The sequence below is a fragment of the Peromyscus eremicus genome, chromosome 2 (assembly GCF_949786415.1).
Source record: "Peromyscus eremicus chromosome 2, PerEre_H2_v1, whole genome shotgun sequence".
Taxonomy (NCBI): Eukaryota; Metazoa; Chordata; class Mammalia; order Rodentia; family Cricetidae; genus Peromyscus; species Peromyscus eremicus.
Window position 1 is genome coordinate 137729863 of NC_081417.1, and position 26619 is coordinate 137756481.

At 43.7% G+C, this 26619-nt stretch overlaps 1 protein-coding gene across 1 annotated transcript in view; it reads left to right on the forward strand.

The window, feature by feature from the left end:
• Positions 1-15342: 15342 nt before the first annotated feature.
• Positions 15343-26619, forward strand: part of Clspn (claspin) — a 33981-nt gene continuing 22704 nt past the window's right edge. The window contains exons 1-8 of the mRNA XM_059255884.1: positions 15343-15462; positions 16791-16899; positions 17609-18042; positions 20195-20356; positions 22473-22550; positions 23096-23168; positions 24080-24188; positions 24374-24954. Coding sequence (XP_059111867.1) covers positions 15343-15462; positions 16791-16899; positions 17609-18042; positions 20195-20356; positions 22473-22550; positions 23096-23168; positions 24080-24188; positions 24374-24954 — 1666 coding nt within the window. The remainder of the gene's footprint in view (positions 15463-16790; positions 16900-17608; positions 18043-20194; positions 20357-22472; positions 22551-23095; positions 23169-24079; positions 24189-24373; positions 24955-26619) is intronic.

Genomic DNA, 26619 nt, shown 5'->3' on the forward strand with positions numbered 1-26619 from the left:
AAGTACTGTTTGTACGGTACACATGCTATTTTCCAGCTAGCTGACTACAGGGGCATCTCCTACTTATCGAGGAGTCAACTGTGAAGCCTGTGTGTCACATAGAACTTGTCGTTGAACAAAATGCACAACTATATTAAGTCCTCAAAGAAATAGAAATGATAACAAGGAATCTGTAAGTTATATGGAGAAGATATTTACAAACTTTGGACTGAGTGCATGCTTGTGGCATGTATAAGGGTGATTTAGGTCATTTATTTAAATTTGTATCAGTGTCATTCTCTCTCTCTCTCTCTCTCTCTCTCTCTCTCTCTCTCTCAGACAATCAAGCAAGATTTTATTGAGAAGTGGAATAACAAATTATAAAGATGATGCTAAGAATAACTGATAACACTTCCATAACATTTATTGTAAAACAGTACTATTCTAAATACTTAACGTGTGTGTGTGTGTGTGTGTGTGTGTGTGTGTGTGTGTGTTCCTTGAGTACACACATACATGTGCTTTTGGGGGCCAGAGGGCAACCTCAGGTGTTGTTTCTCAGGAATCCTCATTCATCTTGCTTTTAAAGACAGAGTCTTCATTGGTCTGGATTTGCCTGTCTCAGTCTCCTGTTCCCCAGCCCTACAGTCCCGGAATCACAAAGCTGCTTTCCCTTGCCTCCGCCCCCCCAACATGGGTTCTGGAGATTGAGCTCAGGTACTCAGGCTTGCATACAGCAAGCACTTTACTAAGCTATCTCTCCAGCCTGTTTCCTCCTCTTCCTCTTCCTCCTTCTCTTCCTTCTTCTCCTCTGTTTCATCAGTGTTGGGAGCCGAATCCAGATCCTCTGTAATACGCATGCTCAATGGCTGAGGTCCACCATGGATTTTCAAGTTTGTTTTTGTTTTTGTAGCTGTGCTGAGGTTTTGGCCATGGTTATCTTGCATATGCTAGGTGAGCACTCTACCAACTGTGCTACATACCTAGTCCCACTGGTTTTTGTTTTTTTGTTTCATGGAGCCTAGGATGGCCTCAAATTCACTATATAGCTGAGCATGACTTTGAACTAGATTCTTCTGCCTACATCTCCTGAGTTCTCAGATTATGTACCACCACATACAGCTCTAAATACTTAAGTTGTAAAATAAGTAATTGCATATTAGCTATATAATCTTCAACAGGGCTATGATGTAGTTACCACCATCATATATCCCATTTGCTGTTAAAGAAATCAAAGCCGGGACAGGGAAGATGACTGTTAGAAGGATGGCGACTGCCGTCCATTCCCGGGTTGTCCAAGTGCTGCCAATGTCACGTCCTTCCATTCCTGTAGCAGCCACATCTGTTTCCTGGCCCATCTCATCGCCAGCTTCATCATGCTGTCATACCTCATGGGAAAGTAAAACACTTACTTGACAGCATGAGGACAGGAACTGGGATCTGCAGCACCTGTGTGAAAAGATGGATGCCATGGTGCATGCATGTGATCCTAGCGTGAAGGAGGCAGAGATAGGAGGATCGCTGGGGCTTGCTGGCCAGCAAGTCTAGCCAAATCAGTGAGCTCCAGGTTCAGTGAGAGACCCTGACTAACAAAATAAGGTGGAGAATTAAAGAAGACACTGAGTGTTGACCTCTATTCTTTACACACGCACGCGTGCACGCAGGCAGAGAGAGAGAAAGAGACAGAGAAATCAAAGGACATAAACATAAGTCTAACATGTAGTTCCCTAAAACAAATAGAAGATAAAATGCACAGCTCCAAGAAGCTTAGAAAACTGTAAGCAAGATAAACATACGTGAAATCACACCTGGACATATTATAGTCAAACTACTGAAAAACAAAACAAAACAAAACAGAGATGTTTTTCCAGTTAAGAGCACACACTTCTCTTCTAAGGGACTTGACTTTGAGTTCTAGCATTCACATCAGGTGGCTCACAACCACCTGAAACACTAGCTCCAGGGACTCCAGTTGGGGGACATTCGTTTGCGTTGATCACTCCGAGACCACCAATAGAGTCCGACCTTGGTTTTGAGTTCACATTCAGCTGGACGGAATGGACCATAGAGTTTCCTGGAGGACTCAGGGTGAGATAGAAAGACACAAGGAGTAAAGGGAGGAGCCAAGAAGTTGTACAGTCTCCTCAATCTGGGAAGTGGGGAGAGGCAGGTGTTCGTGGCTCTGTCGCTCCATGGATCTCTCAGGTTTATTCCCTAATATTTACTCCTGAGTTTTATTTTTTAATAAAATCTGCAATCACAGGCACATACCCATACACAGATATGCACACTCTCAGTCAGCTGTATTAAAAGTAGCAGAGGGGAAGCAGGGTGTGGTGGGGCACGCCTTTAATCCCAACAAAGATGGAGCCAAATGGATCTCTTTGAGATTTGCCACCAGCCTGGCTACATAGTGAGACCTCATTTCAAAAAACCAACCAACCAAACAACAACAAAAAAGTTAAAAGTAGTAGGGGGTGGGGTCTGGAATAAAAATATTATATACAGAAGAACAATGAAACAAAGGGAGACTATAAGAAATGGAGGTCACTGGGGTTGAGGATTTAGCTCAGTGGTAGAGGGCTTGCCTAGCAAGTGCAAGGCCCTGGGTTTGGTCCTCAACTCTGAAAAAAAAAGAAAAGAAAAGAAATGGAGGTCAGGCCTGGCACACCTCTAATTCCAGCACTTGGGAGGCAGAGCCAGGCAGATCTCTGTGAGTTCAAGGCCAGCCTGGTCTACAGAGCGAGATCCAGGAAAGCCAGAGCTGTTACAGGAGACAGTCTTGAAAAAACAAAAATAAAAATAAAAAATAATAAAATAAAATCATTTGCAGCTAGACAAAAACTTAAAGAACTTATTTCAGGCAGACCTGCATTGTAAGAAATGCTAGAAGAAGTTCTAGAAACTGATGGAAAATGATACTAGACCAAAGTGTGGACCTATTAGGATAAATGAAGAGCAGAATACATGCTAAGTTCCTGTAGAAATACAAAATGATTTTTCAAAAATTGTCTCTAAGGCTGGGGTGATAGCTCAGTGGTAGAATACATAGCAGGCATGAGGCTCTGTACTTGAATCCTAGCATACACACCCCCCATACAGACAGTAAATATTACCTATCCGCACACGCGCGCGCACGCGCGCACACACATACACACACACACACACACACACATTGTCAATTGATAACTGTCTCCTCATAAAATAACATGTAAGTTATTAACCATCAATGTGATTCTAAATAATGAATCTTTTTTTTTTTTCAATTTTCTGGATCTCAGTTTAAGCTATAAAAATGAAGATAATAAAAGTATTACCTTATATTTTGTATTGGTTAAATACAATACAAAGATTATTTGTATTGGTTAAATAATGTATATGATGGACTTAGCCTAGTGCTTTACATATCAGTCATTTCTCAGAAGTAATAGCTGAGGGGGCTGGAGAGATGGCTCTGTAGTTCAGGACACTGACTGCTCTTCCAGAGGACCCAGGTTCCCAGCACCCACATGGCAATTCACAACTGTTTGTAACTCCAGTTCTAGGGGATATGATGCCCTCTTTCTGGGCTCTGCTGCCACCAGGCACAAAAGTGGTACACGCAGGCGTACACGCAGGCAAAACACTCATACACATAAAATAAAAAATAGTAACAGTGGGGCTGGAGAGATGGCTCAGAGGTTAAGAGCACTGGCTGTTCTTCCAGAGGTCCTGAGTTCAATTCCCAACAACCACATGGTGGCTCACAACCATCCATAATGAGATCTGGTGCCGTCTTCTGGTGTGCAGGCATACATGCAGGCAGAACATTGTATACATAATAAATAAAAGTTAAAAAAAATAGTAACAGTAATTGATTCTGGAGGTGGGGTATATCTGAGAATACAGCTCAGGAGTATCTTGGTTTGTTCAGCATGTATGAGGCCCTGGATCTTCAGTACTGCAAAAACAAAACAGTTGAATCAGATGTCACACTATTTGGAAGGCTAGTTTTAACTCAGAATAAGCATTGATACAAAACAGTAACACCAAACTTCTTTAAAAGCCGACATCTTCTTATTATCACCTCTATACTTTCAGTATATGTAAGCATTGTTAAAGTGACTTTGCCATGACAGAAGAGCGAGAGCATTTTAGCAAACTTCCGCCAAAGAATTCCTTGTAATATTCAGTGACCGAGAAATAGTTAAACCCGAGACTCACTAGTCTTTCAGCTTTCGCGCTCTACCACAGCATTTTATAGTTGTGATGGTGGCTGAGGGAATCGGTATTTATTTTGTACTTGCCACATACCAGTCAGTGAGTTAGAGGACTTGATGGGGGCCAACGTATTATTGTGTTTGTGTGCACGCACACGCTCACTGAAGCTCAGGAAAGAGAAACAACTTCTCTTCAGCTACACGACTGAGTGGCAGAGCCAGCGTCTGAACAAGGATGTCTCTGGTGCTAGGGCCTGCCTTGCTCCAGTGTGCCATCTGCCCTTCTCACTGTTTGACCTGGGCCACAGTGGCAATCTCCTCTCCCATGTTCCTGGATCCAGTACTTTCCTTCCTGGTGCGTTCTCCAGACCGAAGCAAATTCAACTTCAGAAAACACTGCATTGTTCAACCTGATTCAACTTGACTTCTCTTTGGTAACGGGTTTAATTTGGTTGGGCATTTAATGTCACTGAGAACCAAACTGTTATGTGAATTGAGGTAAGGCATCTTCTGTTTCAAGTTGATCCGATTTGATCATTTATTAGTAATCTTATATGAACGTATTATCATGTTGGATTTTGTTGTGGCAGAGTGGAGAGCAGACATCACCTCAACACTGAGAGGTAAGCTACCTGTTCCTCAATCTTACTACCAAGTCCTGTGTTACAGTTATACCAAATTTAAGACTGAAATCTGACACAGGCTCAAACATTTATTAGCAATCAAGTAAAACTACTTACTCATACAAGTTGTAAGCTCGATGATGTCTCAGCTCTGGGTCCTTTTATGTGCTTTGTCAAGAACCTTTCATGCAAGCCTTACTTTAGGTAAATAAGACATTCTGACCAGATTTGTCTATCCTAGTCAGAAACAGGTAACAGGATTCTAGGCTGAAAGAGGTGTAAAGGCCTGAATAGAACTTAGCCTATACATTACTCTGAAAAATCTAGTTCCTGGCCTCACTAGATTCTTCTGCCTGAGTACAAAAGGGTGGAGAAGGCTGTAAAAATCAATGCTTCTAACCAAATCACATACCTTCTTTCCATCCATTTCACTTAGGAAAAAACCATGGCCAGAGCTGAAATACATTTAACAATCCTGGAGCATTGATTGGAGGGAACGACAGCCGTTCTTACAATAATTGCCACTGGAATGTACTGGAATTATTGCTTGGAATTTCTCAGATACTTCCTAGAGTTTAAAAGTATTTTCTCCCCCCCCTCCCCTTTTTTTTTGAGACTAGGTCTCATATGGCCCAGGCTAATCTCGAACTCGCTGTGCAGCTAAGTATGATCTTAAGCTTTGAATCCTTAATTCAGCCTTACTTCTCAAGTTCTGTGATTATAGGCATACACCACCACACCTAGCTTTATATGTTGTGGACTTTGTAAATGTGAGGCAAGCACTCTGCCAACTGAGCTACATTCCCACCTCTGGAATGTATATTTCTTTTTTTTTTTTTTTTTTTTTTTTGGTTTTTCGAGACAGGGTTTCTCTGTGTAGCTTTGCGCCTTTCCTGGAACTTACTTGGTAGCCCAGGCTGGCCTTGAACTCACAGAGATCCGCCTGGCTCTGCCTCCCGAGTGCTGGGATTAAAGGCGTGCGCCACCACCGCCCGGCTGGAATGTATATTTCTTATGGCCTCTGGAGTTTACATTAAAGATAGTTGACACATGCAAGTGTCAAATCTTAATGTACATGAAAACACTATGATTTGGCTTTTTTGTTTGTTTTGTTTTGTTTTTGTTTTTGTTTTTGTTTTTTCGAGACAGGGTTTCTCTGTGTAGCTCTGGAGCCTTTCCTGGAACTCACTCTGTAGCCCAGGCTGGCCTGGAACTTACAGAGATCGGCCTGCCTCTGCCTCCTGAGTGCTGGGATTAAAGGCGTGCGCCGCCGCCGCCGCCGCCGCCGCCACCACCACCACTGCCCAGCAAAAACACTATGATTTGTACATATACAGAGCATATACAAATATATGATGTTTTATGTTGTTTCTAATTTACACTATTTAAAGAATTATAGAAAAGGTAACACTTGGGTTGGGGATTTAGCTCAGTGGTAGAGCGCTTGCCTAGCAAGCGCAAGGCCCTGGGTTCGGTCCTCAGCTCCAGGAAAAAAAAAAGATTAAAAAAAAAAAAGAAAAGGTAACACTTTATCTGGAGTTCAGTGATGTGATGAGACAGGACAAGCTGATTTCTAAGATTTCTTCCAGAGGCGATCTCTTATGATTTTATAAGATCTAAAAGCAGATAGAAGGATCTGGATCAAAGATTTATGCTGTAGAGCAATCTTTGTACACTGTAATTATGTATTGCACTTGTTGTTAATAAAAAGCTGATTGGCTGATGGCTAGGCAGGATTTTGGGGGCAGAGAGAATGCTGGGAAGAAGAAGGGCAGAGTCAGAGGGGGGTCACCAGCCAGATGGAAAGGAAGCAGGACATGCAGGAGAGGTAAAAGCCATGATCCTCAGGGCAGCACATAGATTAACAAAAATGGGTTAATTTAAGTTGGAAGAGATTGTTAGTAATAAGCCTGAGCTATGAGCCAAGCATTTATAATTAATAATAAGTCCTGAGTGGTTATTCGGGAGCGCCTGCTGGGACATAGAGAAACTCCGCCTACAGATTTTTTTTTTTTTTTTTTTTTGTCCTGGATTTCGCTCTGTAGACCGGGCTGGCCTTGAATTCCCAGAGATCCACCTGGTTCTGCCTCCCGAGTGCTGGGGTTAAAGGCGTGCGCCACCACTGCCCGGCTATTCTTTATTTTTAATGATGTACATGAGTACAGGTGCCCACAAAGCTCAGAGGCATGGGATCCCCTGAAGCTGGAGCTATAAGTGGTTGTAAGCTGTCTGACACGGGTGCTGGGAAGCAAACTGGGGTCTTCTACAAGAGCAGAACACAATCTTAACCACTGAGACCTCTCCAGCCCCAGAATCTGGGTTAGAATCATGGGGAAAAAAAACCTAATAACAGTTGGTAAAGAGTCATCAAGCATGAACACCTCTTTTTAAGATTTTATTTTTATTTTATGTGTACGAGTGTCTTGCTTGCGTGTGTATGTGCACCACACGCATGCAGAGCCGCCAGAGGTCACTGGATTCCCTGAATGGAGTGAGCCATCATGTGCATTCTGGGAGTTGAACCTGGGTCCTCTGCAAGAGCAGGAAGTGCTCTTAACCTCTGAGCCATCTCTCCAGACCTAGGAACTCCCCTTTTCTTGAATAAACTTCCATATTTTTCTTTACAACTTGGTTTTCTCTTAGAGCTGGAGAGAAAGCTAGGGAGGTGAAGTGCTTGCCAACAACCCAAGCCTAATGACTTGGGTTCGATCCCTGGGTTCCCTATGACAGAGGAGAAAACCAATTTCCACATGGCCACTACACACACACACACACATTTAAAAAAAAAAAAAAAAGATTTGATTTTGTAAAGGTACACTTAGCATCCTCTAAACCCATTTCATTTTTTTGTTTTTTTGTTTTTCGAGACAGGGTTTCTATGTAGCACAGAGAACAGGTTCTAGGGATGTGAGGCCTTCTGTGCTACAACAGAGAAAGTCCTCAAAAACTGGGCCGCGCTGGTCACCATACCAGTAGACGGGTGTGTGTGTGTGTGTGTGTGTGTGTGTGTGTGTGTGTGTGTGGTAATAAACACTCAGATCTTCCTTTCCCTGTGCCAGAGGTTTCTTTACAATAACCTTGTCAGTAGCTTTAGCACTGGCCTGACCATGCTGACGCAAAATGGCAGGGCAGCTGGGGCCATACAGTCCAGAAGGGTCAGTCTTGCCTGCCCATAGAGCAGAGCAAATCAAGGACAAAGAATCGACCACAAGAGGCAAAAATGTAACCCTGTAGGTTAGGATTGCTCCAGGGATGAACTGACGGAGAAAGCCTCCGATGGGATCTCAGGCTCCCTTAGCTAAAAATCAGGTGTGGAACACCCCTGGGATACCTAGAGACTTCTCCCTAGTTCACTTCCTGTCTGGAAGTTTCATCACTCCGCAAATTGCGCCTGGTGCGACCCACGGAAGATTCTCAGTGAGTTGGACTTAACCTTCATGTCTTATTCATCCCTGTCTCCTTTTCCATCACAGTTGCCCACGCTTCTCACTGTCACTAGCTGAATGATTCCTTGAACCTCAGTGTCCTTCCTACCTTCACACCTTTGGTCACTCTATCCCCTGCCTCAGATATCCTCCTCCTCTTCCTCTTCATGTGAGTGTTTCTCACTGACATTTAACAGACTTGGCCTCACCCACCAAATGCCAATCAAATCTGAGTCATGGAGACAGCCATGAGAGATCTCTGGTTGATACCAATAGTAAAACCATCCTTCGGGCCTGAGAGTTCTATCCTGTCCAGTACCACCCCTTGTTTTATGAAAACATCCCATCTATACTGTACTCCAAGGCATTACCATCTTCCTGTGGGGCTCTGCCTTTCTTGGTATACTTTAGTTATCTGACATGTTTGAAAGGCGCCGGGCATTAATCAATCTATAAAGCAGTTACTGGAATTGAACAGGTTGTAGCAAGGGGCCAGCATCTCTTTGTCACTCTGTGGTGGAATCCTTTCCCTCAAGCATTACCTAGAGAAGTCTCCCTACATTGGCTGAGGTTTATATGATCAAAGTATACATAGATATGATTAGCTATTCTATAATAATATAGATGAATATATACATTAATATATGATCTGTATAGATACACATATACATTGAAAAGCTGTAGTTTTTTAATTTACATATGTGTGTATGCAAATGTGTGTACAGGTGCCTATGGAAGACAAAAAAGGATGTCCATCACCTACAGATGGAGTTATAGGCAGTTATGAGCCACCTGATGTGGGCGCTGGGAACAGAATTCTGGTCTTCCTCAGGAGCAGCGAGTGCTCTTAACTGCTAAGCCATCTCTAAAGCCCAGACTGATATATATATATATATATATATATATATATATATATATATATATATATATGATTGATCAAGTGCTAGAACACCTGGGAAAATTGAATCCAACCCGGGCAGAGGAATTTCCATTCTACGTATTTCTTGGGTAGGAACTAGGGAAGAAATGGAGTGGTGAAGAGACTACATGTGAGTGGAACACAAAAAGCCACTGCCTTAGGGTTCTCCTTCATGCTAGGACGACAGATGTGTGCCACCATGCCGTTTTTCTGGTGCTAGGGATGGAATCCAGGGCCTTGAGTTTGCTAGGCAAGCACTCTAGCAACTGAGCTACATTTCAAATCCCCCTTTTCTTCTCTGTCTGTCTGTCTGTCTCTCTTTCTCCTCCCTCCCCTGGCCTGGAACTCAGAATCTTCCTTCCCTAGATCTCCTGAGTGATGGGTGAATTTTTAATCAGTGACATGCATTCTCAGTTTTGATGGATAGTATCATGGTCCACCACTATCAAACCGGAAATGTGGACATCACCGGAGTCACCTTGACTCTCCCTCACTCCTCAAGGTTAATCACCCACCAAGCACTATTAATTTCATCTCTTTTTTCCAATCCATCCCCTCTCTTTCATTGTTACTACCATTGACCTAATTCAAGTTCCCATAATCTCCCAGAGACAACTGGTCTGTCTGAGTCCAATCTAATCCCCTTTCAATTCATCTTTCACACACTGCTAGGACAATCTTTCTCAGGCGTGTATTTGACTGTATCGCTCTCCTTCACAATTCCCACCCCTACTCCTCACCTGCCCAGTTCATTCTGTTTAAATTCTGAGTAGAACATTCCAGACATTTTGTTCCACGTGTGACTTGCAGCCTTCATTTTGACCCCTCCTCCAAACCTCCATACACACCCTGTGCTCAAGCCATAGTGACCTACTTTCAGTTCCCTAAACACAACGTGCTTTATCAAGCCCCTACACATACACGGGATGCTTTCTCCTCTTTGTGCCAGCCTGGGGAAACTAATTCATCTTTGAAATTCAGCTGGTGAGTCATTTCCCCTGACTTGCCCCAACCATAGTCTGCCACCAGCTTATAGCTGCCTCTCCCTCCAATTCCCCACAATCTCTTGCACACATTTACATATTGCATATACTTGCTTGCCCGTCTCCAACTGGCAGTGGGAGGCTCTCTGAGAACACACTGCCTTCTATGTGTCTTTGCATTCTTCGGGCCTAACACAGACTTCAAATAGGAGCTTGGTGTCTGTTGACTGAACAGGTGACTATTTTACAGGTACTCCAGGTTGGACAAAGTTGTGACACAGGAGCCTCTGCATAGGAAGAGTGCTGGCTTACCTTGAAGAAAGGCTCTAGCCATTTTCTGCTTTTAGTATGACATTTTGCTCACTCATTCAACAATTAAGCGCCTACTCTGTTTCAGGTCTTGCACGACCTTTTATTTTATTTTTGATTAAGAGGTATTGTGTTAAGCAAGATAATCAGATGCAACCTCTAACAAGGACATTCTCTAAGGGCTTTAAAACTGTTTGAAATTGAAATAGGAAATTTTTCTGAAGTCCTATGCTTCAGAATATAAAGTGATATAAATATGTCATTCTACCATAGACAAGTTTTAAATAACTCTTTGAATAATCTTTTTTTTTGTTTTGTTTTGTTTTGTTTTGGTTTTTTTTTTTGTTTTGTTTTTTCGAGACAGGGTTTCTCTGTGTAGCTTTGCGCCTTTCCTGGAACTCACTTGGTAGCCCAGGCTGGCCTCAAACTCACAGAGATCCGCCTGGCTCTGCCTCCCGAGTGCTGGGATTAAAGGTGTGCGCCACCACCGCCTGGCTAACTCTTCAAATAATCTTACAGTGACTCTCCCACTCACACACAACCCAAGACTTCTTTCAGATGAGAAATAGAATGGGGACCTGGAAAGACGGCTCAGCAGTTAAGAGCGCTTACTGCTTTCACCCACATTTGGGGATCTGCAACCACCTGTAACTCCAGCTTTAGGAGATTCGAGTCCCAGAACCCACATGCCATAATGAGAAAACTGATTTCCACAAGTTGTTATCAGTCTTCCACACATGGGCTATGACATGTCTACCCATCCCCCCAATACAAAAAATTAAACGGGGGTGGAGGGAGTTACCATAAAAATAAAAAAGAGGGGCTGGAGAGATGGCTCAGCGGTTAAGAGCACTGGCTGCTTTTCCAGAGGTCCTGAGTTCAATTCCCAGCAACCACATGGTGGCTCACAGCCATCTGTAATGAGATCTGGTGCCCTCTTCTGGTATTCAGGTACATGCAAGCAAGCAGAACACTGTGTGTGGATAATAAATAAATAAATCTTTAAAAAAATAAATAAAAATAAAAATAAAAAAGAAGTAAAGCCAGGTATGGTGGTATATGCACTCAGCACTCAGGAGGCAGAGGCAGGTGGATCTCTACGAGTTCGAGGCCATCCTGATCTACAGAAAGTCTTCCAAGACAGCCAGAAACCCTGTCTCAAAAACAAAAACAACAAAAATACTGGTATGACGGAGACCTACCACTTGGGGGCAGTGCCTCTCCAGAAATGAGGCATCCCAGACCTAGGCCTTTAGAATACAGGAGTTCACAAATTCTACAGAATTGTAGAAAACTGTAACATGATAGGTTCTCTTTCATAAGAAGAAGGAGGAGGAGGAGGAGGAGGAGGAGGAGGAGGAGGAGGAGGAGGAGGAGGAGGAGGAGGAGGAGGAGGAGGAGGAGGAGGAGGAGGAGGAGGAGGAGGAGGAGAAGGAGGAGAAGAAGAAGAAGAAGAAGAAGAAGAAGAAGAAGAAGAAGAAGAAGAAGAAGAAGAAGAAGAAGAAGAAGAAGAAGAAGACAACCTAGAGAATGATCAGGGTTGGAGAATACTTATTTATCATGGATGAGGTCCTGGCTTTGATTCTCAGCATAGCAGCAACAAAATCCAAAGGAGTGAAAGGTAGGATTTAGGCATCTCTTCAAGCTTTTCTTAATCTTTAGCATCTGTTTTGTTTATCTGCCACGGGACAAATCATAACAGAACACTTGAGAATGGCCTGAACATGTTAAGCTTTGTTTTTCTCAGAATTTATTTTTATTTATTTATTTATTTATTTATTAATTTATTTATTCCAGACAGGGTTTCTCTGTGTAGCTTTGGAGCCTGTCCTGGAACTCACTCTGTAGCCCAGGCTGGCCTCGAACTCACAGAGATCTACCTGCCTCTGCCTCCCGAGTGCTGGGATTATAGGCATGCGCCACCACCGCCCGGCTATTTTTATTTTTTGTGGTCATATTTTGTGTGTATGCGTGTGAGTGAGTGCAGCACACATGTGCCGTAACATCCATGTGTCGGTCAGAGGGTAAATCTAGGGAGTCAGTGCTTTCCTTCCACTGTGGTTTCTAGGGACAGAACTCTGGTCATTGATCTATGCAACAAGCACCTTTACCTGCTGAGCCATCTTGCTGGCCTAGAACTGGCTTGTAAATATTGATTCTGTGTGCTATATCAAAGTCCAAAGTGCCTAACTTCTTGGAAGAATAGACTAGTAGATGAAAATAATTTTTTATTTATTTTAATGTGTACGGGTGTTTTGCCTGAATGTACGTCTGTGCTCCGTGTTTGTGCCTATTGCCCATGCAGGCTAGAAAAGGACATCAGTCTGATCCCCTGGTACTGGAGTTACAGACAGCTGTGAGCTGCCATGGGGGTGATAGGAATTGAACCCGTGTCCTCTGGAAAAGCAGCCAGGGCTCTTAACCTCTGAATCATCTCTTTAGCTCCTGAAAGTAATTTTTTTTTCTTTTCAGACAGAAGTATTATTGGGGTAACCAGAACAGGGAAGAAGGGAGCTATCAGAGGGTGCTTGCTCCCTGTGAGCTCTGAAGTCATAAGGAACAGGGTGTGACACTGTGACACTGGTGTGTGTGAGCTCTGAAGTCATAAGGAACAGGGTGTGACACTGGTGTGTGTGAGCTCTGAAGTCATAAGGAACAGGGTGTGACACTGGTGTGTGTGAGCTCTGAAGTCATAAAGAACAGGGCGTAACACTGGCTCTGCTAGTTTCTAGTTTCTTTAAAGTCTGTTTTTTTCATTTGCTAAAACAGAGATGATTATATTACTTACCTTAAGGCTTACTCAGAGATTAGGAAGATGACGATTATAAAATTCTGTCCAGGGGCTGGAGAGATGGCTCAGCAGTTAAGAGCACTGACTGCTCTTCCAGAGGACCCAGGTTCAATTCCCACCATCCACAGGGCAGCTTACGACTGTCAAACACGCAGACAAAACACCAATGCAAATAAAATAAAAATACATTATTTTAAAAAAGAAGTATAAAAAGCTAGGTGGTTGTGGCGGCGGCGCACGCCTTTAATCCCAGCATTCGGGAAGCAGAGGCAGGTGGATCTCGGTGAGTTTGAGGCCAGCCTGGTCTACAGAGTGAGATCCAGGACAGCCAGAGCTACACAGAGAAACACTGTCTTGAAAAAAACAAAAAAAAAAAAAAAAAAGAAACGAAACTTCAAAAATCCTGTCCATTGTTTCTGTCACAAAGAGTGTGGCCAATAAAGGTTGGTCCTCCAAATGCTGAAGAAGTGCCACGGATAGCTGCATATTTATGAATCATTAATGTATGTTCATTGTAAAATAGGTAAAAGGTGAAACAGGAGGATGGGACTCTGTTTTTGAAATCCTGGAGCCTCAGTTACTTCGAGGGCCTCATGCAAGCTATGCAAGAGCTCTCCTACTGAGCTACACTCCCAGCTCAAGACCCTTAGGGTGCAGAAGTGGGTGGAGATGTGGTGAAGAAATGGAGTTGTTGCTTTTTTCCTGAATGTGGATTCAGGTAAGGCTGGAAACTTTAAAGGGGAGGCCAGTATGAGGGGTGACCTCATCTCTCGTATGCCTCTGAACAGGTTCTAGGGATGTGAGGCCTTCCGTGCTACAACAGAGAAAGTCCTCAAAAACTGGGCTGCGTTGGTCACCATACCAGTAGACGGGTGTGTGTGTGTGTGTGTGTGTGTGTGTGTGTGTGTGTGCGCGCGCGCGCGCGCAGGGTAATAAACACTCAGATCTTCCTTTCCCTGTGCCAGAGGTTTCTTTACAATAACCTTGTTAGTAGCTTTAGCACTGGCCTGACCATGCTGAAGCCAAATGGCAGGGCAGCTGGGGCCATACAGTCCAGAAGGGTCAGTCTTGCCTGCCCATAGAGCAGAGCAAATCAAGGACAAAGAATCGACCACAAGAGGCAGGTAGGTTAGGATTGCTCCAGGGATGAACTGACGGAGAAAGCCTCCGATGGGATCTCAGGTTCTCTTAGCTAAAAATCAGGTGTGAAACACCCCCGGGATACCTAGAGACTTCTCCCTAGTTCACTTCCTGTCTGCAAGTTTCATCACTCCGCAAATTGCGCTTGGTGCGACCCATGGAACTAAGACAAAGATCAAAAGTCCAAGAACACCATTCACAAGATACCTTCTTTCCAAGCCATAGCGCCGGACCTCTTGGCACCCGGGCACCCCCAGCCACCCCAAAGCCACTCCTAGATCTGGTTGACAACAGCAGCCGCGACCCGCCAAATCAACCCAAATTACATTTGCCGGGCCGGCTGGAGGCGCTTCCTGATTGGCAGGACGGTAGGGGGTGGGGCCTCGGCGGGAAACCCTCCCTCGGATTGGTCCAAACTATCGAGGGTGGGTGCTGTAGTGCGTCTAGGCGCGAAAGCTCGAACTCCGCTGCCGGGCTGGAGACAGCGGGAGCTGCCGCCCGCAAGTTGAGGTTGCTGAGGACCGGTTCTCCCGGAGCTGCGCGGTAGGGAGGCCGGAATCATGACCGGCGAGGTGGGTTCTGAGGTGAGTTTAGGCTCCAGCCTGGGCTGTGGAGGACGCTCGCCGAGGGCGGAGTGTGACAGGGGAGCCAGCCGGGCCAGAGCGCCGAGCCCGGAGGACTACAATTCCCGGCGTGCACCGCTCCGAGACCCCTGGGCTGGGTACGGGGGCCTGGGCCTCGCACGGGTCTCCTGGCGGCTTCCCGCGCTCGGTCCTTGAGGCTCCTGTCGCGCGCTTCTGTCGGCCCAGCCGGCTCCTCGGTTTGTCACGGCAGCCCGCCCTGCTCTTTGGCGCGTTTCCTGCCGCGCAAGCTCCTTTTTACAGCATCCCCGGCAAAGAAGGAGGCCTTGGCCAGCTGGCGTGGAGGATGTGGGGTGGGAGTCTGTGTAAACGCGGGGCGAGGGGAGTACGAAGATGGAACTGGTTCTGGAAGGCACCTCTGAGGGTCTCACGCGTGGGCCCGCTGTGTTTGCCAGTAGTGCTTCCCGCGCGGCGTCCCTCTGGTCGCTGACGGCTCACTGGTGGAATTTGGCCGTAGGAAACTGTTTCGGGATCTGTGTTCTTTTCTGGAGCCAGGACAAGGACCAGACGGTTGCCTTGGGAACAGAAATGGGGTACCAGAAAAGCTAATCACCAAATGAAAGCCGTATTTTGACATGGTTTCCGTGATTAGATACTGAACAAAATATCAGACTTCCATCCTGCACCAACCTGTCTTCTCACCTCACCCGAAGCCAAGAAAAGCTTTGGTTTCAATAAAATTATTTACAAAGGCAGGTGGCTGACTTCAAAAGCAGTACTTTTGCTTATTCTTAAAGGAAAAAAAAAAAAAAAAAAACCCTGAAAGTAGGAGAGGGGATTACTAGGGACAGAGAAGGGTACCAGAGAGATGGGGAGTCAAAGTTAGAAGAATGGTAGATGAACAAAACTACTGCATGATGTGTGAGTGTGTGTGTGTGTGTGTGTGTGTGTGTGTGTGTGTGTGTGTATCACAGCAGGGCCTGAGAGGTGACTCATGAGTAAAGGCACTTGGTGCCAAGCCTGACAGTCTGACTTGAGCCCCAGGATCCACCTAGTAGAAGACTTCTGTAAGTTGTCCTCTGACTTCCATACTCCCTCACCGTACATGCCCATATATACCATACACAAAATAAATGATGTAATTTAAAAAATTAAAACGGGCTGGAAAGGTGGCTTGTTACCTAAAGCACTTGCTGCTCTTCTAGAGGACCTGCATTTGTTCCGATCACCCACACAGTGGCTCACAACCATCCATATTTCAGTTTGGGGGATCCAGTGCCCTCTTCTGACCTTCATGAGTGCCAAGCATGCATGCAGGGCCCTTACATGCACACAGGAGAAACATTCATACACATAAACTAAGTAAATCTTTTTAAAAGAAATTTAAAAGGGGCTGGAGAGATGGCTCAATGGTTAAGAGCACTTGTGGTTCTTACAGAGAACCCTGGTTCAATAGGCAGCATCCTCATGATGGCTAACTACAGTTCTAGGGGCTCTCACACCCCCTTTTGGCCTCTACAGGCACTACATGAATATGGTGTGCAGATGAGACATCCATACACATAAATAAATCTTCTTTTCAATTTGAAAAAGGAAATAACACAGTGAATCTGATTTGTGCAATTAGTGTGTTTAATAATTAAAAGTAAAAGGAGTTGTTCAGTTAGCATCCTGTAGCAATTTATGGTTTTGTTTTGGCCAGTAATTCTAAATGTCATCCCTTTATCAAATCATTGTTTTGGTTCTGTCCAGTTGCAGTTGGATGACCCCATGCTTTGTGGATCCACACATACTTGGAGCTCTGTCTCCCTGTTGATGCAAAGTTTATTCTCATTTTCTAGGTTAACCTGGAAGTCAGTGATCTAAAACTGGTTTCACAAGAATCGGCAGACAGTCCTGTAGACAGTGGACAAGGCAGCTTTGAAACACTCGAGCCCCCGAGTGAAGGAGGTTTGTAATATACCTACATTAATCTTAAGAATGGAGTGTGGGGGCCTGGGTGGTAAGCTATTTCAGTTAATCTCATTATTGTCTTGGCTTACCAAATTGTTAGTGCCCCAACTTTATTATTTATTTTCTTTTTTACAGATATAAAACAACAGTGCTTACATAGTTTTTTGTTTGTTTGTTTTCAAGACGGGTTTTTGCTTTCAAGACAAGGTTTCTCTGTAACAGCCCTAGCTGTCCTGGAACCCGCTCTGTAGACCAGGCTGGCCTCGAGCTCACAGAGATCCACCTGCCTCCGCCTCCTGAGTGCTGGGATTAAAGACGTGCGCCACTACCACATGACCATAGATTTTTAAAGAATATCCATTTCTGTTATATAACTGAATAGATAAAATGTCTAATAGTTACTACATTGCTTGGTTAAATGCATTCATTATGGAAAAGGATTTCTAACACTTGCCAGGATGATTAGAACAACTTTACACATTATAAATATATATAATTACATTTTTAGCAAGAGAGGTTTTGCCACAGAAAAGAATTTTTTAGTATATTTTTAGATACGCTTTGCCACAGTCAGTTCTTAATGGTGATTGTGTAATTCCACAAGGTGACATATCACAGGTATAATTAAATATAATTTTAAGTAGCTAGGAAGAAGGCCAAATGAGTGGGTACCTTCTTTAAAAAAAAAAAAAAATGTTTCCTCCAGATTCTGACGAAGAGATATTTGTGAGTAAGAAAACGAAGAGCAGGAAAGCGCTGCAAGACAGTGATTCTGAGGCCGAGGACAGAGATGCCTCTCCAGAGAAACCCACCTATGACAGCACGGAGGAGAATAAAGAGAACTTACACTCGAAGAAGAACAGGAAGGTCAAAAGCCTTTCTAAGACTCTGGCCGACAGTGAGGAGAGCCACATGGAGGGAACTGTGTGTCAGGAGAATCCTGAAACTCAAGACACGCCTTCCTTAGAGCTGAGCCACCAGTCTGGAAGCCCCGTGGACCTCACCACTGACAGAAAGCTTGCCAAAAAACTCTCTAGAGAAGGAACTGAAGGAAAAGCAAAATCCAAGAGACGACTGGAGAAAGAGGAGAGAAGGATGGAAAAAATTAGGCGGCTGAAAAAGAAGGAAGCAAGATATGAGGTGTGTTGTGATTTTCTGAACCTTGTAATCCTTCTTGTTGTTGTTATTTTTGAGACAGGGTCTCCCCATGTAGCCTTGGCTGGCCTGGACCTTGCTCTGTAGACCAGGCTGGCCTTGAACTCACAGAGATCCACCTGCCTCTGCCTCCCGAGTGCTGGGATTAAAGGCGGGCGCCATAAGCCCAGCAGTCATTTTTCTGAACTTTATAATTCAGTCTTTATTCAAAGTTCTTCTATAACGTGTTTTTACTTGACGGGTAATTAGGGGTACTGTGACATTTTAGTGCATGTGTGCAGCATGTAAGGATCAGATCAGAACAACTGGCAAACCTATTGCCTGCAGCAGTTGGCATTTCTTTGTGTTGGGCACATTAAAAATCTTGTCCACTGGTTATGTTGAAATATTGAATTAATAGTTGTCAACCCATAGTTATCTTACTGTGTTATAGGACCTTAAGAGTTATTCTTGGGAGCTAGAGAGGTGACTCAGTAGTTAAGAGCACTGACTGCTCTTCCAGAGGACCTTGGTTCAATTCCCAGCACCCACATGCTGCTCACAACTGTCTGTAACTCCAGTTCTAGGGGACCTGACACCCTCACACATATATACATGCAAGCAAAACACCAATGTACATAAAATAAATCATTATAAAAAATGTTATTCTTATCCATCCACACTCCTGTATCCACTGACTGTATCTCTCTATAACCTATCCAAGGCCCTGCTATTCTCTTCTACTCTTTTTTTTTTTTAAGATTTTTTTTTTCTTAATGTGTATGTGTTTGTGTGAGTTCATGTGCACCATGTGGGTGGTGCAGGTGCCTGTAGAAGTCAGAGGTGTCAGATCCTCTGGGAATGGAGTTAAAGTCAGTTGGAAGCCACCAAATAAGGATGCTGGGAACTGAACCTGGGACCTCTGCAACAGGAGCAAGGGCTCTTAACTGCTGAGCCATCATTCTAGCCCAAAATGAACTTCTTAATTTCCACATATAAGTGAGAACATGTGATGTTTCTCTTTCTAGTTTGACATAATGTCCTTGTCTTAGTTAGGGATTCTATTGCTGTGAAGAGACACCATGACCAAGGCAACTCTTATAGAGAAAACATTTAATTGGGGTGGCTCACTTACAGTTTCAGAGGTTCAGTCCATTATCATCATGGTGGGGAGCGCGGCAGCATGCATTCAGACATGGTGCTGGAGAGGTAGCTGAAGTGCTACGTCTTGCAGGCAGCAAGAAGTCGACTGAGACACTGGGCCGTATCCTGAGCATAGGAAACCTGAGCCCATTCCCACAGTGACACACTCCCTCCAACAAAACCATACCCAACAAAGCCATGTCTCCTAAGAGTGCCACTCCCTGTTGGATTATGGGGCCAATTACATTCAAATACCACAGTCCTCTAGTCCTGATAACATTGCTGCAAATGACAGAATTTCATTTTTAAGGGTGAACAATATACCCTGGAGTATGTATGAATATTTTACGTATGTACTTGTTAAGGTAATTAGGCGTCATTTTTCAGATAGATTAATGTTTTAAAAATGTAGGTTTTAGTTCCTAATATTGTTTCTACACACAAAATATAGTTTTAAATTGACTGCTTTGCATAAAGAGTGATGGTTATATAATAATTTACAATTATTGATCTTTGCCATTGTGGATGCATAAAAGACACTTCCAAATAGATGAGTTTCTGGTTTCTCGGTGTGTTCTTGTAGCAATTCCTTGTTACTGCTCCTCTGATGAAATTGACTTTGAAGGGATGATTTTTAAAAAACACACATCAATCAAAAGTTCATTTGTTAGCCGAACAGTGGTGGTGCACACACACCTTTAATCCCAGCATTCAGGAGGCAGAGGCAAGCAGATCTCTGTGAGTTCAAAGCCAGCCTGATCTATAGAGTGAGTTCCAGGACAGCCAGGGCTGTTACACAGAGAAACCCTGTCTCGAAAAACAAAAACAAACAAACAAAAGTCCAGCTTTGATTTCAGAGGGTGAGTGTAGGATAGGAACCAGTGAGAATGTTCTAGATGAGCTATATTGTCTGTTGATGAAAGGTGGGCTTTGTTGTCTGTTTCAGATTGTCATATGATGCTATGAAATGCTAGACTTTAAAATGATTGGATCATGCCTTTTCTTTATTGTCCAGGAAAGTGATGCGGACCAGCCGCTTAATGACAGTGGCTGTCGTCTTGAAGACAGTGACCTTTTTGAAACAGGTCTGGAAGAAGAAAATGACTCTCCGTTGGAAGATGAAGAGTCATTAGAGTCGATAAGGGCAGCTGTGAAAAACAAAGTGAGAAATCACAAGGCAAGTGAAGAACGTCCCAGCCTAGCCCACCTCTTCCAATCTTTGCTTGGTTTCTTGACTTACTCTTGCAACTTTTATTATTTTTAACTTAATTTCTAAAAGATTTGTTTTTATGTATGGTGGTTTTTGTTTGCATATATTCTGTGTACCACATGGGTACAATGCCCATGGAAGCCAGAAGAGGGCATCGGATCCCCTAGAACAGGAGTTACAGATGGTTGTGAGTTGCCTTGTGGGTGCTGAGAGTCAAATCTGGGTCTTCTGCACTTTGGCTCAGTGGGCAATATCGCTTGCTGCTTAAGCATGAGGACCAGAGTTCAAATCTCCAGGACCCAGATTAAAAAAAGCAATGTGTGGTCATGAGCTGTAACCCCAGGACTGTGGGAGGCAGAGGCAGGAAGATTGCCGGGACTTGGTGATCAGCCTAGTCCCAGATTCAGTGAAGAGACCCTGTCTCAAGACAGCAAGGTGGGGCAATAGAGTAGGAGACCTGCCAGCCTTCTCTGGCCTCCATGTGTACACCAGTGCCCAGATAAACATGCATATACAGCAGATGTGCACTCATGCATACAAACACACACACAAATAAAAAGATCAAACAAACAAAAAGGAATATTTTAGTTAGCTTTCTGTTGGTGTGATAAACACCATGGCCAAAAGCATGCTGGGGAGGAAATGGTGTATTTGAGCTTACACTTGCAGTCCAGCATGAAGAGAAGTCAGGGCAGGAACTGAAGCAAAAGTTATGGAGGAGTGCTGCTTACTAGCTTGCTCTCCATATCTTTTTTTTTTTTTTTTTTTTTTTTTTTTTTTTTTTTAGATTTATTTATTATGTATACAGAAGAAGGTGCCAGATCTCATTACAGATGGTTGTGAGCCACCACGTGGATGCTGGGAATTGAACTCAGGACCTCTGGAAGAGCAGTCGGTGCTCTTAACCTCTGAGCCATCTCTTCAGCCCCCAGCTCTCCATATCTTGCTCAGCCTGCTTTCTTATACAAGCCAGGGCCACCTTCCCAGGGACAGTAGCTCCCATAGGGGACTGGGCTTCTCCTCCATTAATGATTAATCAGACAGTATCCATACTGACTTGCCTGCGACCAATCTTTTTTTTTTTTTTTTTAAGAAAATTTTTTTATTTATTTTACATACCAGCCACAGATCCCTCTCTCATCCCTCCTGCTCCCCCGTCCTCGAGCCTTCCCCCGCCTATCCACTCCCCATTCCCTCCTCCAAAAGGGAGTCAGCAAAGCCTGATACATTCAGTTGAGGCAGGACCAAGCCCTTCCCCGCTGCATCAAGGCTGAGGAAGGTATCCCACCATAGGCAATGGGCTCCAGAAAGCCAGCTCACTGCAGGCCAGTCTTTGAAGGCATTTTCTCAGTTAAGATTCCCTCTTCCCAGATATGTTTAAATTCATGTCAAGTTGACAAAAATCAACCACCACAAAGGATTTACTTTCTTTCTTAAGATTTTATTTTATGTGTATGAATGTGTACACTGCATGTGTATGTATGTCCCATGTGCATGTATGTGCCTGTGGAAGCCAGAAGAGGGCATTGGATTCCCTGGAACTTGAGTTATAAATTTTTGTGAACTATAGCATGGGTGTTAGGAACTGAACGCAGGTCCTCTGCAAAAACAAGTGCTCTTAACTGCTGGTTTAACATTTCCAGTCCCCATAAAAAGAGGGATTGTTTTTTCAGTTCCCTAGAAGTCGTTTCCCTTCTTAGGAAATATGTAAATAGAAAGGTTAGTGTTCTGATTCCATTTGTATCTACCTTTTTTCTAAGCACAGTAGGAAAAGTTTCTATCTGGTAATTATTAATTTAAGACTTAAAGTAAAGTAGTCTAACGTAGTAAGAAACATCCTTTTGTCAGCCCTGGTAGTTGTGTTATCCCAGATACTTGGGAGGCAGGAGAATTGCAAGTTCAAGATCAGCCTGGGAAATTTGATGAGACCCTGTCTCAAAACAAAATTTGAGGGTTGGGGATGCATCTCAGGGGAAGAGCACTTGCCTAGCATGTGCTGGGCCCAGAGTTCAACTCCTTGCACCACCAAGAGAAAAACATCTTTTCATCTGAGTTTAGTTTTTGCTGGTTTGCAATCTTCTAGAAAAAGGAACCATGCCTGGAGAGTGAGACATTTTCATTAGAAGAAGAAAATGAATTTTCTAAAGGCAGTGGGAGGAAGGTAAGACAGCCCTACCTAGTGTTTATATTGATCTCTTCAACAGGAGACTGTGCATTTCTCATAGATAAACACTTTATCTTATTTGATTTCCTTGGTAACCAAAATCTTTCTTTTATTATTTACTTCTTTCTTTTTTAAAGATTTATCTTTATGTGTATGTGCTATGCCTGTATGTATGTCTGTGTACCACATGCATGCAGTGCCTGGTGCCCAGAAGAGGGCGTCAGATTCCCTGGACTGCGAGCTGCCATGTGGGTACTGGGAACTGAACCTGGGTCCTCTGCAAGAGCAGCGGGAGCTCTTAACCACTGAGCCATCTCTCTGTCCTCTAAGGTTTCTTTGTACATGGAAGGAACAGAAATATCATTAGGTTAAATCTGTTTTCCTGGACTTGCTAATAAGTACATTTTATGCTCGTACTGAGTTTATTAGTACCTGTTCTTTCTTCTCTCCTATTTTCTTGGAGAGAAAAACTCTTAGGGATAAATATCTTTCTGGAAAACACCATTAATGTAGTTTTACCTTTTGTTTTGTTTTGTTTTAAGGAAAGAAAGGCAGCGAAGTTAAGTAAGGAAGCATTAAAAAAGCTGCATAGTGAGACTCAGCGTCTCGTCCGAGGTAATACAAACCAGTATGGTAAACTTTGAGGTGAATCATGGATTTTGTTGTTGTTGTTGAGGTTTTTTTTGTTTTGTTTTGTTTTGGTCAGCCCAACTTGGATACTGGGGAGTTGGTCTGCTAACACTCCTAATGTGAATTCACATTGTGATAGGAAATTTAGAGTTAAACTTGATAAATGTTGTTCTCAAGCCCATGGACCACTAATATAAACAGAAAGTTTGCAGAATTGAGGTAGAACTAAAGGAGAAACTTTGTTTTTAAGATATCTATGTAGATATCTATCTATATATATCTATTAAATTTTAAACTATTTGTATATGTATGTATATGGAAGGGTGCATGTGAGTGTAATTGCCCAGAGGCCAGAGGAAGTCAGATCCTCTTGAGCTCGAGTTATAGGCAGTTGTGAACTGCTGACCCAACATGGGTTCTGGGAACTGACCTCGAGTCCTCTGTTGTCTGTGGACTGACTGCGACACAATCTCTGTAGGAAGTTTTGAAATGTATAGAATTTTAGGCCCCACAATGATTCTGACTCGATAAGTTTGAAATGGGATCCAAGAAAATATGTTTGCTAAAATCATTCTAGTTTGTTTTGCCTGGCATATGGTCCAAGGCCCTTAAGGTATTTGAAGCTGGGAGGATTGAGAGGTTGAGATCAGCACAGACTACACAGCAAGTTCCAGGCTAGCCCATGTTATACAACATGACCCTGTTTCATAAGAAAATAAACATAGAAGCCAGGGGTCTCTAAGGGGCTTGCTTGTGTTTGCTCTTGCCCCCGGTAAAGCAGGATTGTTTTCTGTTTCTCATGATAGCTTTGTTTTATACTATTTGATTAACTGAATATGAAGTGACATTTCAGAATATACACTTGAGTATTTTCTTGTTTTGTTCCATTTTTTTAGAATCTGCACTTAATCTTCCATATCATATGCCTGAGAATAAAACTATTCATGATTTCTTCAAACGTAAACCCCGGCCCACTTGCCAGGGAAATGCCATGGCCCTGCTAAAGTAAGAACCTACTTTCCTTGTGATTATAGTCTTAGTGAATATTCAGTTTTGTAGCATCTGGTATAAAGTTCAGATTCCTTCGTCCCTTAAAACTGATTTAAACGATTCATTCTGTGTTGAGGGATGAGAGTGTTTCACAGTGAGAATTTTGAGAATTCAATTCCAGCTCGTTTCCCCTCTTCTAGGTCATGTAAGTATCAGTCAGGCCATCATCACAAGGAAGCCATAAACGCAGCAGATGCAGCTGGAGTGAGTGCTGATGGCCCCAGCAAAGGCCCTGAGCAGACAACAGGTGCAGAGGTTGTAACGGAAGCTAGCGTTCTCCCTGAGGTCTCTGAAGAAGCTGGGATCACTGCTGGATCAGATGAGGCTTGCCGGGAGGAGCCGGTAAGACACAGAGAGCTGGAAATTGAGGAGACTGAGAAGCACAGTGATGAAAGACCTTCCCCTGGGGACAGATCAGTGTCACAGCAGGGATCCCCCATCTCCAGGAACAAGGCCAATGAGGGGTATCAGGTTGGGGAACTCACGGCATCTGACCCTCATATACTTGAGGGAGAAAAACTGAAAAACACTGAAGAAACAGACTCAAAAGAGGCAGAGCTGGAGCAGAAAACTAAGTTGTCAGTAGCCGCGCCCCCCGAAAAGGTGAGAAGATTCACTGTGGACCGACTCAGACAGCTGGGAGTGGATGTTTCCATTCAGCCACGGCTGGGCGCTGATGAAGATTCCTTTGTGATACTCGATGAGCCTGAAACCAACAGAGGTAACCCTTGAAACTGGGGAGACCCTGGGGTGGTTCACATCAACAGCTTTTGATACTGTGGAAGATGGTGAACGTGGCAGAAGCCAGTGATTGCACACAATCTTATTCTAGATGCACTAGAATCCCGTTCAGATGAGTTTGACGGAATGTCAGGGGGACCTTTTCAGTCTTTTCTCAGATGGAAACCTGGTGATAATTAACATACTAAATAGGCATACTGCTGTTGGGCTATGGTATTTAGGAATTTATTTCTGCCTTTCTGACTTGAACATCTAAATTTTTCTATGACCTGTGTCAGATTTTATTAAATCATTCATAAAAACATTCCATTTTTCACAGCCAGAGAGAAACCTTTGGTCCACTTAAGTTGTCAGCAAAACTGAATTTCTTCCCCCAACCCTACACTCAACAGAAGCTAAACTTTTTGCTGCATTTATAAAATTTATACTGCTTTCTGAGCTGACAGAGCAAGGTTACCTGTAACTTTATAAGAATCCTGTTTTACAAGCAGGGCACTCCATCATCCACCCAGGTAAATGGTACTTTCACTGTAAGGACTGGAAGATGGTTCACTGGTTAAGAGCACTTGTAGCTCCACCAGAGGACCAGAGAGAGTTTGGTTCCCAGCACCCACGTCTGATGGTTCATAACTATGTATAACTGCAGCTCCAGGGACTCTGAACATTCTCATGTCTAATGTTTCTCTGGCTAGTCTCAAACTCACTGTGTAGCCATGGGTAACCTTAACGTTCTGAGTGGTGGGATTGCAGATAATGCACTACTGTGCCTGGTTCGTGGATGCTAGGGATTGAACCTAGGAATTCCTGCAGGCTGGATGAGCACTCTACCAAGTGAGTCACATCCCTATCCCTGGAATATACTACAAATTGTTTAACTGAGTTTAGGGTATTTAGGTATTGTTGAGTCAGGATCTCTCTGTGTAGTTCAGGCTAGCCTTGAACTCCCAATCCTCCTGCTTCTATTACACCCCCCCCCCCCAAAAAAAAGACTGTTTCAATTAGCAGCTTATCATTGGCAGGTGCTATATCAGCCACTGTGCCCAGTATAAAATATGCCTGGTGACTTTGTTGGGTAGATGGACTTTGTAGACTTTGTAGAGGAGAGAGGAGTCAGGGTCTCACTGTGTAACCTTGGCTATCCTAGAACCCGTAGATCAAGCTGGCCTCAAACTTGGCAGCATTCCTCTGCCTCTGCCTCCAAGTACTGGTATTACAGGTGTGCATTACGAGCATGTCTGAGAAGGATGTTTTTAAAAATGACAGAAAAAGTTCTGTATGGCACATATTGGGAGAAGATGAGGGCTTGATTGGAACTAGAGATACAGTGTGTGGGGGGGGTTATGTAACACAACTGCATAGATTCATCAGCAAAGGACAAGAAGTAGCCCTGGGCTAAGATACAGGATATCTTCTTTTATCTTCCTTAATTCTTGTAGCCCTGGAGATTATTTTGCAAAATGAAGAAACAGGCTTAGGAGTTGTGTGATTTTTCCAGCATGACACTTAGCTTATACAGAACCTAGCATAATACCTGCCACGTGATGGACACTTTCTTATAACTCATCATGTTTTCCAGCTAGGTGTGGTGGCACATGCCTTTAGTCCCAACACTTGGGAGGCAGAGACAGGCTGGTCTCTGTCAGTT